General features: G+C 37.5%; 1 protein-coding gene across 1 annotated transcript; it reads left to right on the plus strand.

Annotated features, from left to right (window-relative positions):
* The first annotated feature begins 8,741 nt into the window (after positions 1 to 8,741).
* On the plus strand, positions 8,742 to 16,651 carry LOC118171545 (cytochrome P450 2J2-like). Its single transcript, XM_035334751.1, has 9 exons — positions 8,742 to 8,972; positions 9,996 to 10,158; positions 10,671 to 10,820; positions 12,366 to 12,526; positions 12,783 to 12,956; positions 13,184 to 13,325; positions 13,973 to 14,160; positions 15,008 to 15,149; positions 16,463 to 16,651. The coding sequence occupies exons 1-9, from the start codon at positions 8,802 to 8,804 to the stop codon at positions 16,639 to 16,641; spliced, it is 1,470 nt and encodes a 489-aa protein (XP_035190642.1). The 5' UTR covers positions 8,742 to 8,801; the 3' UTR covers positions 16,642 to 16,651.
* Positions 16,652 to 16,734: the final 83 nt, after the last annotated feature.

Genomic DNA, 16,734 nt, shown 5'->3' on the forward strand with positions numbered 1-16,734 from the left:
TAGGGGATGACACAGGAGTTATTAAGATCAGTGGACCAAGCTTTAGGAAAAATGGAGCAAAATCCTCGAGTACTTCAGTGGAATGCTTGTTTTCAGGTGTTTCCACAACTGCTCAACTCCATCCCATTCCTGCTGTTACACAAAGGTTTTTCTCCAATATATCCCTAACAGGTCGTTCCAGCTGTGGCACTCAGGTGCCAGCAGCTTATTCCCACATCCAAGGAGGTTTTCCTGTTAGGAAAAAAAATTTTGTAGGCAAAACAAAAACCACACATGTACTAGGTCTGCAAGAACTCCAAAACTATGCAAAACCACAGTGATCAGGTTTGGGATTCTGAAATTATGGTAATAATACTGGCTATCTCCACAACAGCAACTGTAGGCAAAGTACATTTTTCTCTTTAACAGACTCTGTGAAATAAACAGAAATGCATCAGCAGCATTCTGTAACGTTGCCAGTGCACACACAATTAACTTACCAGAAGCATGTTATCTCCAACTTCATTACATCTCCCTCAGGCTATAAGAGAAAGAGAAACAGAAAATATCTCAGTAAATAGTTCAATTCATACAAATGTTCTAAAGCTAATCCGAACAGGACAAAGTACTCTCACAGGCTTTCCACAGTTTCCACAGTCTCCAGGATCTTACCTTGCTGTTTTCAGCTACAGTTCACTTTCTCCATTAGTTCTGCAGTGCCAATCATTGGATTGCAAGTGTTGCATTCTTGACCAAAAACATCATTATAAGCAGACTTGACCTTAGGTAGGTTTTATACATACTTGCAGATAAAGAACAGAATTCAGAAAATTAACATGAAATCTTAACACAAGAATGCACAATACAAGATGTAAAAAAATGTAACTAATGAGATAAAGATCAGAAAATACATCTTCAACACCGATTCGTTTTAACAAAAGCATGCTGTAGCCAACACACATTTATGGAACATGTAACTTATGAAATTGCTACTTTTATAAATTAAGTCCTCTGTTCTTCCCCATACATGTCTAGAGGAGAATTTCCAGCATGCTTGCTGGGTGAGGACCTTGCTTAGGTCCTTCTACACACAGCAAGCTCTGTCATGAGCAGTCTTCAAATAAACCTCACCAATTGAAGCTACCTGACTCTTCACAGGCATTGTACATCTGCTCCATAGATGTACAGTATAGTAGGGCATCTGAAAACATATTGCTTCTTGGAATTACTCATATCACGACAAAGTACATTTTTAAAAAGAATTACCATCATCTGCGTCATTTCATCCTGATCCACACCACATTTCTCATACATCCTAAAATTCTAATGTTTACACTGGTGTTACTCATTCACAGATGAATTGTCTGGGAACATGAGCACATACCTTGTTCAGACTCTCTTGATCAGCTCTGAAGTTTATATGCCAGATGCTTCTGGTTATGCAAGATGGGTCTGGTCCCAGATGCAGAATTAGAAAAGAAACATGAACAGAGCCTCACTTGTCATCAGAATTCCACTAGTACTTTACAAGGCCACTCTGACTCTGAAAAAAAATAAATAAAAAAAAAAAAAAAAAGAGGAACTCAGTTTCCGATGATTTATTACATCTGTCTTAAACATTTTGTGATATATTTTCATCTCGCTCCCTTTCTGAGTGAATGCATCGTTGAGGGCATGTAGTATATCACTAACTTGCAAGTACAAATCACTATTGCCTGACACAAACCTTATTTAAATAAGGGCGTTCACATTTCATTATGATGGACTGAAAGGCCATAAAACCATTTTACTTACAGGACGAAGGTTATATTCTGGTATGAATATACCTTCTCCTCTTTGATTACTAAATAAGGTTGATAATCCCTTCCTGGTTTGCAAGCAGCACTGCAACTAAGAAATACGCTGCCTTTTTGCTTTCATCTTGAACTGCTGCTCATCAGGCATCACAGGCAACCTTAATGCAAGACTTACAATGCAAAGGGATATACAATCAACAGCTTTGTTAAAAAAATGTTCAGATGTGTATTACATACAGTCCTCGTGCATATCTGGTGGGTATTTGACAATGGTTCATTGCTACATCTGGAATAATTTTAAAATACACATTTGTCTGAAATCACTCACAGCTTTTTATCTAATAACTTCTCAGTTCTGATCAGGTTTCCATTTCTGTAAACACAGCTATGACTTCGCATACTCTGGCCCTGTATTTCAGTCCAAGATAGTTTTATTGCATAACAGCTGGGCATTTCATACACTCACACTTTCAGATGGAGGGTATTGTTTTCCTCTTCCCGTGTTTCTGTCTAGGTATGAAAGCTGATTCTTTTATTTATTTATTTTTAAACTGAAGGATTCATGGACACATTTAGCACTGCCAGCTTCTTCCTAAAATCCTAAACAGAGAGAAACTGGAAAAGCGAATTACTTCTTCATGATACATTTGCATAGTCAGTCTTCTGTTCAATCAAGAAGTGAGATAAGCAGGCAGTATCATGACAGTTTTTCTTCTCAGGTTTTCCAAAAACATTTTAAAAGCACAACATTATCCTTTCCAAAAAAAAAAAAAAAAAAATCTGACAATACTAATTTCCACATTAAGGCCATTACTAACCTCAGCTGCTACTTGAATTCCAGTGGATTGCCCTCATCCACAGTATGGGAAAGAATACTCCTGCATTTGCCACTTGCCACACTTAGTTATTGTAGATTCAGCAACAATAAATTAAGTATTATCTTTTTACTAAGTAATTAGGTAAACTAAATTAAAATGATAGACAGTGGTGCGTGTTTTCCTGCTTCAGACTCCCCAAGCAAGAAGGTGACCAATGCACTTAAGTAATACTACTACTTGCAGTAGCAAGTTACGAGTGAATTCAGATGAAACATCACACAAAAATTGATTCTCAGGTCTACAGCACTCAGCATAAAGCTTCTCTTAGCCAGTTGTGACAGTTTATCATAAAGGTAATAATTCCACAAAAACTTCATTATATGGGTAATGTCAAAAGCTGCAGTAACCCTCACCTGCCTGAGTTTTTCAAGGATAGGACTTAAAGTCAGCTCCAAGAGAAAGCATCTATGTACCCACGGCAGTTTCATGCGAAACGTGACCAGGAACATGAAGCCCGACTGACTGACAGTATTTCATGTCTGTTTTATAAGAGAGGTCTGACTAAGAAATTAAGAGCTGTGAACGTACCATCTGAAGCTACCTTATTCTGCTCCGAAGAGTTCTTCTCAAACTTCTGACATCCAGTTCTTGTGACATCCAAAAATCAATAGATAACTCATCACCTTCTCTTTCAATCTTTTTCCCTTCCAGACCACTAGGAATTTATTCTCTGCATATTCAACAAGTTTTTGTCTTCCAACATGCTATGACAATAAGAATCATGGTTTCAATTAAAGAACAAATATTTATCCTTCAGATAACTCAGGAGAGAGATTTGTTGTTTAAATGTCATGCTTTCTTTTACTCCCAGAGCTCTTTTCACTATGTGTTCTCTGCATTTATTTTTTTTTTAAGTTATTATGTCTGCAGTAAAACCTAATTTTAAACAAACGCCTGCGGAGACCTGCCTGACCCATATGAGAAGCCAGAACATACTGTTCTTGTTAAAGGCACAGCTGAAGGTGGCCATTCACACACAAAGCTGAGCTGGTCAATTGTCCCCACAAACACCCAATTTACATATGTAAAACTGCAGTTCCCTCAGCAGCCAAGTGCACAGCTCAGATTCTGTGAGCTTAAACACTGCAAACTTCCTCATGCTCTCTGTCTCCCTGCTACTAAAGCCTGGCGGTAATAAATTCTCTCCCCTGTGAAAGATAGAGGATGAATCTCTGCCTAACTGAAAGCGAGGAACAAAAGCACCTACTGTGAAGTGCAAACATGCTATTCACACAAAGTAAATAATAAAAAAATCACAAGGCACTTTTATCAGTACACTTTCTCCAAGTTCAACTTGGAAATCCTTTAATTTATTATACCAGAAATTTCATCATCCCTTTATTCATTATACATTCAGAGAAACCAAGGAAAAATACAACTTCTGTTTTTTTTAATTTCTACTTTTTCTAACTGGGAGTGATGGACTAAAGGTCTGCAAAGCAAATAACAACAGACATGGACTGTAATTGTTGAGATTGCAATCGCTAGCAGCTGAAGGGTTGATGAGAAAAAGTATTGACATAAAAAGAGTAAAACCTAAAAAACAGAGAACTGGAAGATAGCAAGTAAGCAACACTGAAAATCAGCTAGATCCAAGGAGTGTCGGGGGCTGACATTTCCCCATCTGGTGGCTGACTGGTGAGCAGAGTCTCATGCAGTGTCTCAAGAGCAGCAGTAAGCACTAGTGCTTAGCCAAGTAGCATGGTAACCAAAGCTAGCTGCTATATTGGGCAACAGATAATTGCTTTATACTTTCTAAACTGTGTATATTCTTCTGGCAGCCTTTGTGTATGGCAAAAGATACCTGCACAAAGGTGATCCACTAAGTATAGGCTGCAACACGAGTGGTCATAAAAGAAAAAAAAATCACTAAGATTTTGAATTTGCTTGATTTTCATGATGTTTCAAACAGGATATTTGCAAGATAGTTGTTTCAAACAATTGCAAATTTTCATTATTTTTTGTCCCACATTGGGGCTTTTCATTTAGTAGGTTTCTACTCTACATCTTTTTCAGAACTTCTGCAGCTTACCACATATTACATCTAGTAACAGACTAAAGAAAGGTGGTAGAAAAACAACATGAAACACGAAGCACGTCCAGAAAACAAAACAAAAACAAAACAAAAAAAAAAAAGAAACAGCATTCATCTTTTCCTTTCAGTCACTCCTTGATGAGCTTCCCTGTATCAAAAAGAATACATACAATTAATAGCTTCTCTGAATTCTGTCCTGCCACAATAGACCTGTGTCAGCTGCTGTTCAGCTGTGGGACACCGCCATGCTGTAGAACATGAATTATACCTTTCTCAATCCTGGGCAATCCAAAACTTCAGTATTTCAGCCTGCATTACTCCCTAAATGAGAATGGCATAAGCATTATTACTTTCTACTCTCAGAAGTGAAACAGCTGAACATTTCTCAGCTGTCATTGTAGAACTCAATGTTACCATTTCCTTTCCAGGAAGAAACAGACTTTTAATACCCATTTCAGCTCGTCCTATCTGAATTTTTCTGTTCTGTCCATGACTTTTGGCATTCCAAGTGGAACATCTAGGCTAGTAGATACTGCTCTGAAAAACTGTCAAACAATGTTGAGGCTACAAATATTCAAACATTAGGAAATTCCAAAAATAAGACTATCTGCAGAACAGTAATTACTTCTTCCTGATGCTTTAGTGAGAACAGGGTAACTGACCTGATGCACAACCAGTTTTCCTTATTCCAATGTCTCCATTATATGTGAGCAGCACCTCTCCATGCACGAAGCCCTGCTCATTCTTACCTGGCAAATACTATTGCAAAGCTCAACATCTCTGCCATCTTTACAGGTAAGTCTGATCAAAAATCTGCTTTTGTAATTAAGGTTTCAGGCCACAGGAGCAGGCAGCAATTGCAATAACTGCACATGGCAGGGAAAGCACAGTAACGACAAAAACAGACCTAACTGCCATCTACATCTTACCTTTCATTAGTTTAATCTTAAAGCTCTTTTAAAAAAGGAACGTCAAGTTTGACTAGGCCTAGAGAGATGAAGCAAGTTCCTCAGTCATAGACAAGCTATGAACAGATCTAGGAACAGCATTTCAATCTCCCAAGTCCCATCCCAGTACATTGCCTACACAACCTCAAAGCTCATCAGTTTTCAGGCCCCAGTAAGATAGATTTTTGCCTCCTGCTGTAGTCTGTTTATAATGTTGTAAGCAAAGTTCTTTCTTCCTGAGTGGAACGGAAAAACAGAACAGCAATTTTCTTTGCTTGCTTTTTCCAGTCCTGTTTTCATACTATGTCTACGCTCTAAGCAACTCTCCCTTGGTGCTTGCTTGAACATACCACGTCTGTAATTCTTTTCCCACAGAGAAATTCTGAATTCTGAATCCACCAAACAATTAACAGCTTCTGTTATGAAGCTCTTAAAGACAGAGAGCTGCAGGGGAGAAGGAACAGCTGAGTTGAGAAATCCAAATTATCTCCACTGGGAAAAAAAAAAAAAAAAAAAAAAAAAAAAAAAAAAAAAAAAAAAAACCTGCAAGGGAGCTTAGTAATTGTCTGTTCTGTTTAGCTTGACACCAAGCCAGGCAGCAAGTATATGCTGCCATGCCAAGCAACACATGCACAGCACAGAACCACACAGTGTTTTCTAATACACATACTGAATCTGTCTTTGTAACCTGCAACAAAAAGCCCAAACCCTGGTATTTACAGCACAGCAGGCAGCACACCCTGGGCACAGCCCTTTCCACCTCCAGCACACCACACTCGACGTTTATTCACCTCTCACCTTTCTGATGATTCTGGTGATGCTGTTTCTTTCCCTGTCCCCTGCAGGCATTGCATTTGCTTCCCACACCTATGGTTTGCAGCCTTCATTACAAAAGCAGATTTCCTCACCTATTCAAAATAAACAGACTGAACATCTGTCATCTTAACTGGGGAGCTCTTGCAATAGTACAAACGATGAGAAACAGAATAGAGCTTCCTTCCCTTTAACCATACAGGTCCAGCTGGATGAAAGTGGGATAAAAGTATACAATGAAGTAAATTTCTGACACACACAAACAGTAAGTCAAGTTATTTAGCCAATTTCATCGGGTAACTCATTTAAAACTCTCAGATAGCATCATAACCTGAATAATTGTGTGGATATAAGAGTGCTCAGCAGCACAACTCAGTAATACTGCAATTTATGCAAAAGTAAGAAGTGGTTGATAAAGCCATAAGAGGTATTTGATTTTAAATTGTTCCTCATAGCTCTTTGTTTAACTATTCAAATATACACAAAACCATGCTGCTGAAAATGATGCTTCTTAACCACTGCCATTTCTACTTCTCTGTCCAAAGAACTGAACAAACACACAAAAAAAGGCATGCAGGCACTCTTTCTGATAGCTCTTCCACCTCCAGTTTCTGTAAGGCCTCTGCACGTGCAGCCCACTGAAGCAAAAGGGCTGCATGTTAGTGCACAGGAACAAGTGGTAGCTGCTCAGAAAAGTAAAACAAGCGAATGCTGCAGTGTTGTTGCTGCAGCCCCCTGAAAGTGCCCTATATTTCGTGTTTGAATTGGAAGTCCACTAAAGAAAAAAAAAAAATCCTTGTCCACATATTTTTAAAGACTGAACAATGCAAGTTTACAATTGATAGACTTGCTTTTATCAACCCACCAGAAATCCACCTCGTCAGAAAACTAACTGAAATGAGTAACCAACCATACCTGTACCATGCAGACAGTTGATTGCAGCTAAGGGAATTCAGAGGAGTTCTTAAGAAGCCCATGAAAGGCATTAAATCTTTGTGTTTCATGATCGTAACATACTTCAAGTCTAATCGGTAACTTGGATTTTGATGGAAAGTTTTGGGCTGGAAACTGCAGATAGCAAAATTCATCAAGACATAGAAATCACAATAAAATTTTAAAGCAAGCAATATTTATGGATTATTTTAATCTCCTGTACTTACTTGAAGGTATGTAATAATAGTTGGGTTCTTACTCAAGTCTTGAAAAATCCAATGTAATGTATCAGCTAATAAAAAATAATAAAAAAGAATGATACAAGGTAAAATTTCATACACAGGCCCATGAAACAAGATGGCAGATGAGGTCTGAAATTCCGTTCTAAATGAGTCAAAGAAAAAAATCACCAGAAAGGAGACCTCATTCCACCATCTAGTCCAAAAATACCAAAATTAGGCCATTTGTTTGCTTTGCAGTTGTGGAGATTCCAAAAACTCTCAGAGCAACCTTCTGTCCATGGATTACTTCAAAGAAAGTCAGTGAATAATAAATGTAAGACTCTTTTCAAGTTAAAATTTGCTACACACAAACCTCTCCTGAAAAGCTTACAGGATCAACAAATTAATAGCAGTTAAGCCTCTTTCTTCAGCTTATTTGTTCTTTTTCACATCTATAACAGGACCTCTGCATTTTTCACATCCAAAATTTCCATCAGGAAATTTGCATCCTTGGCATAAAAAACTGTTTAGAAAACACCATAATATCCACTTGACAGCACAACACTGTCTCCATTATGTTCAGCATAATGTCATAACTTAATCTTGAATATGATAAAAGGGGAAACTAGATAGTCTTAAGTGCAATGTGTCTATTAGGACACTTTGCTTAGGCTTATACTGCCTGAATTCAATTCTTGCTCTCCTCAGAGACTGTGTCCTAACAAACATGTACTATATACACATTTCTGCTTCTGTAAAAGAAAACACATAACTGCAGTGTTTCAGAAAGGTAATAAGTAATGCATCCTTTGTATTTCAGTGTTTAGCTACAGGAGGTGTTACCACGATGCAAGACACCTGATATCCTTCAATAACCGACAAGTACCATTTAGAAGCAATATCGACAATAGGAAGGAAACAAAATTCTAAGAAAGAGACAGGTCACAATTACAGATCATAAAACAGAGGGGGTGTGGCTTGGCTAACTGCAAGGGATCACATATTTCAAAGTTTTCTAAGGATTTCAGCTTGGGAAAACCACAGGTTGAGAGAGAGGGAGGGAGAATGAGAGAGACAGAGAGATGGCATATTTTCTCTAGAAAGAGATAGACTTCAGTAGAGGCAAACTCATTCATTTACACAACTTCGTATTTTCAGAGTCATACACAAAAACAGCGAGAAGCAAAAATTTTCATAAGATGTTGGGGATTGTTGAGATTTTTATAGCTCTGGTAGCATCTCTCCTGATTTTGCAGTTCCTAAAGCTGCAATGGATGCGTAGCCAGCTTCCTCCAGGACCAGTTCCTCTCCCTGTCATTGGAAACTTGTGGCTGCTGGACTTCAAACTTCGCAGAGAAACTCTCACCAAGGTATTTATTCATATCTGTGGTTGAAAATCCATCTGAGTCTATTTTAACTTAGACTGTACATTGCATAGGAACAGGCTAAACTTCAGGCTTTTTTTATCTTCAATTTTAATTATCAACTAATATCAAATAATCTAAAGACCCTGCATTAATAAAAATATTCCTTAGTAAAATATATCATAATGCTTTATCACATTTTCTCTCTCTTTTGGATACAGTAAAATCCATGTATAGCATCATCTCAAAGACTAAATGCAATACCATGATATTTCATTGTCATTTTTATTTTCTATTGTCATATTGATATCTCTCACCTTGTAAACCATCTCGAGTTGAATTTCCTTTGCCTGACACTGATATCACTGGAACATGTCCAGGCCATGAGCGGCCATTAGAAGACCAAACAGATACTGTAAATTGACCCCCCATTTGTCCACCAAAAGTCAGCAATGCACAGATGCAACGGGAAAAAAATGATTGCTGTTATGCTTGTAACATGAGTCCTTTATAAGCCAAATAAAACTAGTACTAATTTGCTTCAAACTGGTTTAAGGAAAAATACGAGTACCATCTGAGGAGGGACAATAGAGGTGAATGTGAATAATCATGGGAAAGCTACAGGAAAGAATTCAAAAATATTGCTTTGCTTTCTCCAGAAGCTAGAAGCAAGAAAAAATCTGACAATTTAGGTCATTAAGGAAAATTAACAGAAAATTTGGGGGATTTTGCAGGTATCCCTTTGTTCTTTGATTCTGAGCTAACAGAAACCTGTTTTTTTTTGTTGTTGTTTGTTTCTTTTTGTGACATTTTCAGAGGTGTTCTTTTGAGAGATGCCCTTAGTATCTATTCTGTAAAATATGATTATTGCCTGTTCCCAAAGCACATTACAATGGAAGGCTAAATTTTTCTGATACCCTTGACCTAATCTGATGGCAAATGAATTTAGCTATAGCAACACGAAATGAATAATTAAGTGTATGTATTCCCTATTTCACGTGGACTAATTTACTGTTATTAATTCTTCAGTTAACCAACATCTATGGGAATATCTACACAGTGTGGATGGGACAGACACCTGTTGTTGTACTGAACGGGTACAAAGCCGTAAGAGAGGGCATAATTACCCATTCAGAGGAGACTTCTGGAAGACCTCTCACCCCATTCTACAGGGACATGATGGGTGAGAAAGGTAGGAGATGTTACCACACTGAAATATGAACAAGACAAAGAAGAAAGATGCTTTCCTATAAAACACAACTTATACAAACACGTAACTGGGTTTATGTAGCAAAAAGGTTCCGTGCAGAGCAAGTATAATAAAGAGGACAAAAAAAAAAAAATCTCTTATAGAGCATGCTACTGCCTTTTTCCCATAGATTAAAGGAAATACTTGCTGAGAGGAATTGCCCTTCAAGTGTACCAGTTCTAAAACAGAAGAATGTTCACAGAGAAGACACTGGTAGGGAAAGTTCTGTTCTGCCTTTACCAAAACCCATTACCATTCAGTTTCCATGACCACAGCTATAAGCAGCTATGTAGCTGGGGGTCATAAGTTCCTAAGGAAGAAACCAAAAGTCAGAATCTGAAATCATGGTATCTCTTTTGTTAGTGAAATATAACCTAATCTAAATCCAGTTTTACCACCTGCAGTGAAAGGATTTCCCTTCCCAGCAATGAAATAAAGGTTTCCGTGTTCTTCAGGTATTTTTCTGACAAGCGGGCACACCTGGAAGCAACAGAGACGCTTTGGCATGACAGTTATAAGAAGCCTTGGACTTGGTAAGAACAATTTGGAGCATCAAATTCAAACAGAGGCCCATCACCTTCTGGACATCTTTGCAAATACAAAAGGTAAATTCACTAGAAAAAAAATAAGACTTGGAGCATTTTCTAAAATATATTGGGTTAGGGGAATAAAAGTGTCACACACTTAAAAAAAAAAAAAAAAAAAAAAAAAAAAAAAAAAAAAAGTAACATAGGTATTATTTTTCCTAGCAGTGGGACTTTACCAGCTTCTTAACTGCATTCTTAGCAAAAAAAAAATGCTTTGTCTGCATAGCTGGCAATATGAAATTGTTTTTTAAAATAAGGCTAGTAAAACATGGTTATTATCAACATAGTCTTGAGGACAGCTGGTAACAATTTTTACTTTCAAAAAAGCCCTATCAAAACCCCATAGAAAAACCCTGTTTTCTTCCATAAAGTATACAAATTGTGACCTGATGCAAGCCGTTCTAGGGCAGCAAGCCTTTAGGACTTGGCAGAGAAAGAAACCCATCACAAGGAATGTATCGTTCAGTTGTCCAACAAAACTCCTTTTTAGGGTTTGGATGAAATAGAAACCAGTAGAATTTAACAAGATGCCAAAATAAAGCAACTAAATATAAATATTCTGATAAGCCAAATCCTTCACCCACACCATATTCCATACTGATGTGAAACCATAGAAGTTTCCTAAGGTCCCTTACCAGCTCACTTTGCCCTAGATACAGCAAAATGGCCCATCTATCTTCCAAGAGCAACATTTTAAAGATCCGTGGATATGTAAGAAATGAGTAAACCATCTAGTCTGAGTCCCTGGTACAGCCCAAATCTTTACCTTCCATGCAACTCTTCCCCATACTGAACCCAATATTTGTATTTACTTTTTCCAAGAAGTACTACAAATGTTGGACTGAAGTCAGAGACACATAATCCACTGTTTTCCTTAGTATAATTCAAAGGTTGTCCTGACCATTTAAACGTGCATTTAATTTGATTTTTTTTCCAGGTTTAGCCTCTGTTTATTTTACTCTTTTTAATGGGAGCTGTGTTCCATCCTGTAAAATAAGCATTATGCAACTTTTGCCTTTTCAATCTGTGGGAATAATTTTTTAAAAAAAGTCATACATATATATATATATAACTGAATGTTATGCAGCACTTGAAAACAAAACAGACAAGTCATTTTAACATGAAAAATAAGTCATAAGTCAAAAATATGTCATTTTAACATAAGAAATTCAGAGTTTACTTTTTTTCCTGGTTTTTGTTGCTTTCTTTTTTTCCAAACTTACTTATCTGCCTCCAGATTTGCTCGTGCTGTCAGACAGCCCGGATCACAAGTCAGAGGCAGGAGAAAGGAGAAAGGAGACCTATCGTTTGTCTTCTCAAAGCCAATAATTATTGTTTCTATAAAAACTAAAAGCAGATTGGAAATTAAGACTCCCTGCAAATACAATCCATCCAGTTAACTTGTATTAATCTAGAGTTCAATTGTATGAAATTTATCTATCTGATGATCAACAACTTGAACTGTTATTATTTTTACTATTTTTAAAAAAGATGCCTTCTTCCTGTATTATTTCTCACTACAGCCTGTTCAGAAATATTCACAAATACCTCCTATATTCACAGGCAAGCCTTTTGACCCCCGCACATCCATTGTCCCGGCTATTGCAAATATAATTTGTGCTGTTGTTTTTGGACATCGTTTCTCCAGTGAGGATGAATCTTTCAGCAAGCTTATCAAAGCTATTTATTTTGTGATCTACTTTCAAGCTACCATGTGGGGCAGGGTAAGAATCTAATTTTCTTGCTCTTGTGCCTTAAAGTGCATTTGTACTTCACAATTTAAAAAAAAAAAAAAAAAATCAAGTTGGTGATGATTACTTTCAAACATTTCCATTCCTTTATTTCCCATGTTCCAACTTGTGTATTGCCTCTCCTAACTGAAATGAGCGTTGCAGTGACTTTACACAGTAATCAGTAAATTGGACTTGGGTTCTGAGTTTAAAAGAGCTCACGTTTTTTCCTTTTTGTTTGAAATCACAGATGTACGATGCTTTCCCATGGCTTATGCACCATTTCCCAGGACCGCATCAGGAAGTGTTTGCGTTCAATGACTTCATGCACAATTTAGTTATGAATGAGGTCCAGGCTCACGAGAGAGAGAAAGCAGGAGACCCACAGGATCTCATTGATTTCTACCTAGCTCAAATTAAAAAAGTAAGTATCTGTTTATCACACAAGCCTCCCCTTGGCCTTGGTGCCTGCTACAAATACTTGCTCTTAAGTAACTACTACAGAATTCTTGCATACTTCGGTTTGTAAACCCAAGAGTTTTGCTTTGATGGGCTGTTCACCTTTTTCATCCATTAAATCCAATTGCTACATGACCAAAGGCAAGTCTGCAAATCTCCACTTCACAGTCTTCTTGTGAATATATTCTACAGACCAAAGACGACCCCACCTCTACGTTTAATAAAGACAACATGGTTCAGACCGTGGTTGATCTTTTGCTGGGAGGGACAGAAACAACAAGCACCACCCTTCTCTGGGCACTGCTCTACATGGTGAAATACCCAGAAATACAAGGTGAGTAAAAGCCTTATCAGAGAACTGCGCTCAACATTACATCATAGTGAATGTCCTTACAACCTAAGTATGAGCTCAATCCCTTGCAACACAGCAAATACATGTTAGCAATGAATTGAGATGGTAGTATGTCAACAATTGAGGTCTAGGAAGTTTAACAAATGAAACAGAAGTCTGTTTTCCCCAGCAACTCACTAAGCAAGACTAGAAGAAATTAATAGAAACCACTCCCACCCCATTCTAATGAGATAAAACAAAGACAGAATAGCTAGCTAAAGACATGATTTTTTATACAACCAAGATTTTTCCAAGCCTTCAATGCAGTTAAAACTTTTCAAAGCTACCTGATCTGATAAGTATTCATAAACATACTAGAAATAGAACTCATCACTTCTTCTTTTTTTTTTTTTTTTTTTAAATACAGAATGATATTACCCTCATAAGCAAGTGCAATAGGTCTTAAATCAGAGACCATCCTGTGTTTTAGGAATATGTATTTCTATGATCAACTGAAACCAACAAAGCACTTGAACTGTGTCAAGGCATTTCAGAACAACACAATTTCTTTTTCCCCAGTCCTGGACCACACTTATACAAAACTGAAAACAAAGGGGAAACTAAATTTAAATATTTCCATTTCTTTGCAGAAAGTGTTCAAAGAGAGATAGAGGCTGCTCTGGAACCCTCCCATCTCATCAGTTATGAAGACCGTAAAAAACTGCCATATACAAATGCTGTGATTCATGAGACTTTGCGGTACAGCAACATTACCTCTGTTGGAGTCCCTCGACAATGTGTGAGGAATACAACTCTGATGGCCTTTCACATTAAAAAGGTACAGAATACATTTTTTTTAAGCTCTGAATTATGAATGTTTAGTATTTCTATCACCTAGCTCCAACAAGTCCTAACTTGGCATAGAGAGCATATTGTAGCGTGTCACAGGCATGAAACAAAGCTGAGTGCTCAGAGCTAAGTTTTCATCAGCAGATACAAAAGAAACAGCCTGGGAAAAAGGCTAACAGCACAGGTGGTAAACATACATCAGGAAAATTCAAATCCTTCTTCCTGATAGCCAAATACAGATGATGTCTGGGCATCAAAGCAGAGCAAGTGTTTTAAGGAATGATTTTTAAATGGTGTTCAATGAATTGCATGCCAGCTAACTTTCACGATTAAGGGGGCAGCTTGGAGCCATAATTATCCCTGCCAATTAAAAAACAAATAAACAGCACATCCCAAAAACCATACACTGAAGATGATGATGGTTCATTACAGCAACAGATCTGACAGTCACACTGACACACCAGGAATGTCCCAAACACATTGAGCATGAATTTGATGTGATGGAACTGAAAGATCCAGTAAAGAGTACAAAACAAGAAAGCCACTGTGATTATTCTGTCAGGCATCTAAAAGAATTCAAGCTGCAACCTAGCTCAGACAGGAAGACACTTCAGTAGCCCTAGGATGAGATAACACGTAGACAGAGCCAAACACATAATACTTCACAACACAGAGAAGATACAAGGGTTTGTTAAGCCTGGATGTACACAGGAGACCAAGCTGAACCCAGACACTGTGCTGCAGACACAGGATGGCGCTATTATCTACTAGACAAAAGGAAAGAGCCAGAAAAGCATCGGTCACATAGAAAATACAATCTCTGCTTCTCCTTGCAGGGCACACTTCTGTTGCCAAATCTGCACTCTGTTGTGTATGACGCTGAGCACTGGGAAACCCCTTGGAAGTTCAACCCAAATCATTTCCTTGATACGGATGGCAACTTTGTGCACAAAGAGGCGTTCTTACCTTTCTCAGCAGGTAATGCCCTGACACTTCAGCATTCCTGTTCATCGTCTTGCAGCACAACTAAAAACCACTATTTTTAAATTCTAACATTTTAAAAACATTTTGATAAAAACATATTTGGTATGAATATTTAAAGTCAGGTGTTTTACTGTAAAAGCCAGAAATATTGTATTGAATTTTATATTTTTATGCATTAAAACAGAGGGTAAGTATGGCTAGGAGTAATAACGCCATCTTCATATGTATGGTCCCTACTATCAGGGTATCTCAGCTTCTTAGTCCCTAACATAATTAATCTTCTTAACATCCTCATTGTTGTTATTATATATGAGGTTTTATTCTCACCTTACGAATGGGAACCCAAAGACAAAAGTAATATGATTTGACAAAGAGAAAAAACTGTGATAAATCAGAAAACCAAATCTCGGTCTCCCAAATCCTGCAATAATAATCTAGTTACAGGTTCTCTTGCATCTCAGGAAAATCAGCAAAACCAAGCATTTAACAGAACATCATCATATAGTCAATCAAAAAAAAAAATGCCACCAGTTTTCATGAATGAAGATAACTAATTTATGTTACCATTTCAACCTAGGCATAGGAATTATTTTTTTTTAACTTGCTTTGGTAGTCTTCAGTGTATATAATCTGAGTATTTAAACATATATTCTAAAAAGTGTGGATATATAGATATAATATGTACATATGAAATGTACTTTGGATAAAAATCTGAAATATACTATGAAAACAGTACGTCAAAATGAATCACTGAGCCTATAAATCATCCTGCATATGCCTATGTTTCACTCCCATCCCTTACATATCTGCTCCTGGACAGCATTAGAGAAAAGGTTCTAGGCTCTTAAGGACCCAATATAGCCTTTTTAATTTATTTTGGAGAAAGACCATTTACATCCTTCTTATCTTCAGAATTGCATGCTACAATGTTCCAGCGCTCCCTACTAAACATCTAAAGACTCTGAAGTAATGAAGCTTTACAAAACCTGGCTCCTTAGCCAAGAAGTTCTTTGTGGTTGTCACAGCACACAACACACAGAGCACGAAGCAAAAATAAAAAGGCAAAATCTCATTCGTGTTCCAGGAAAAAAAAAATATTTCACATAATTAGAAAAACAGTTTCTCAGGTACATAAATGTCCCGTCACCTTAAAGGCATGTTCTGTCCTTACAGAAAGACAAAAGGAAACAGGAAATGTCTTCAGAAAATGTCTTCAGCTTACATGGTTTATGGATCTCAATAGAATACTGTTTTAAGTTCTTTTTCACAACTTAGCTTGACACAGCTAACTTCTTTTTTCCCTGCAGGGCACCGTGTATGTTTGGGGGAACAGATGGCACGAGTTGAACTGTTCATCTTCTTTACCAACCTGCTTCGGGCGTTCACATTCCAGCTCCCTGAGGGAGTAAAGGAAATCAACATGGAGTATATTTTGGGTGCAATACTGCAGCCACATCCGTATCAACTGCGAGCTATTCCACGTTAGTCTGCAACATCCTACAAAGCTGAGGGACTTTGACCAGTCAGTAACTGCAGTTACTTTCAGAACAAGTATCTCATTTGTATTCACGTTTAGGTA

Source organism: Oxyura jamaicensis, chromosome 9, assembly GCF_011077185.1.
Source record: "Oxyura jamaicensis isolate SHBP4307 breed ruddy duck chromosome 9, BPBGC_Ojam_1.0, whole genome shotgun sequence".
Taxonomy (NCBI): Eukaryota; Metazoa; Chordata; class Aves; order Anseriformes; family Anatidae; genus Oxyura; species Oxyura jamaicensis.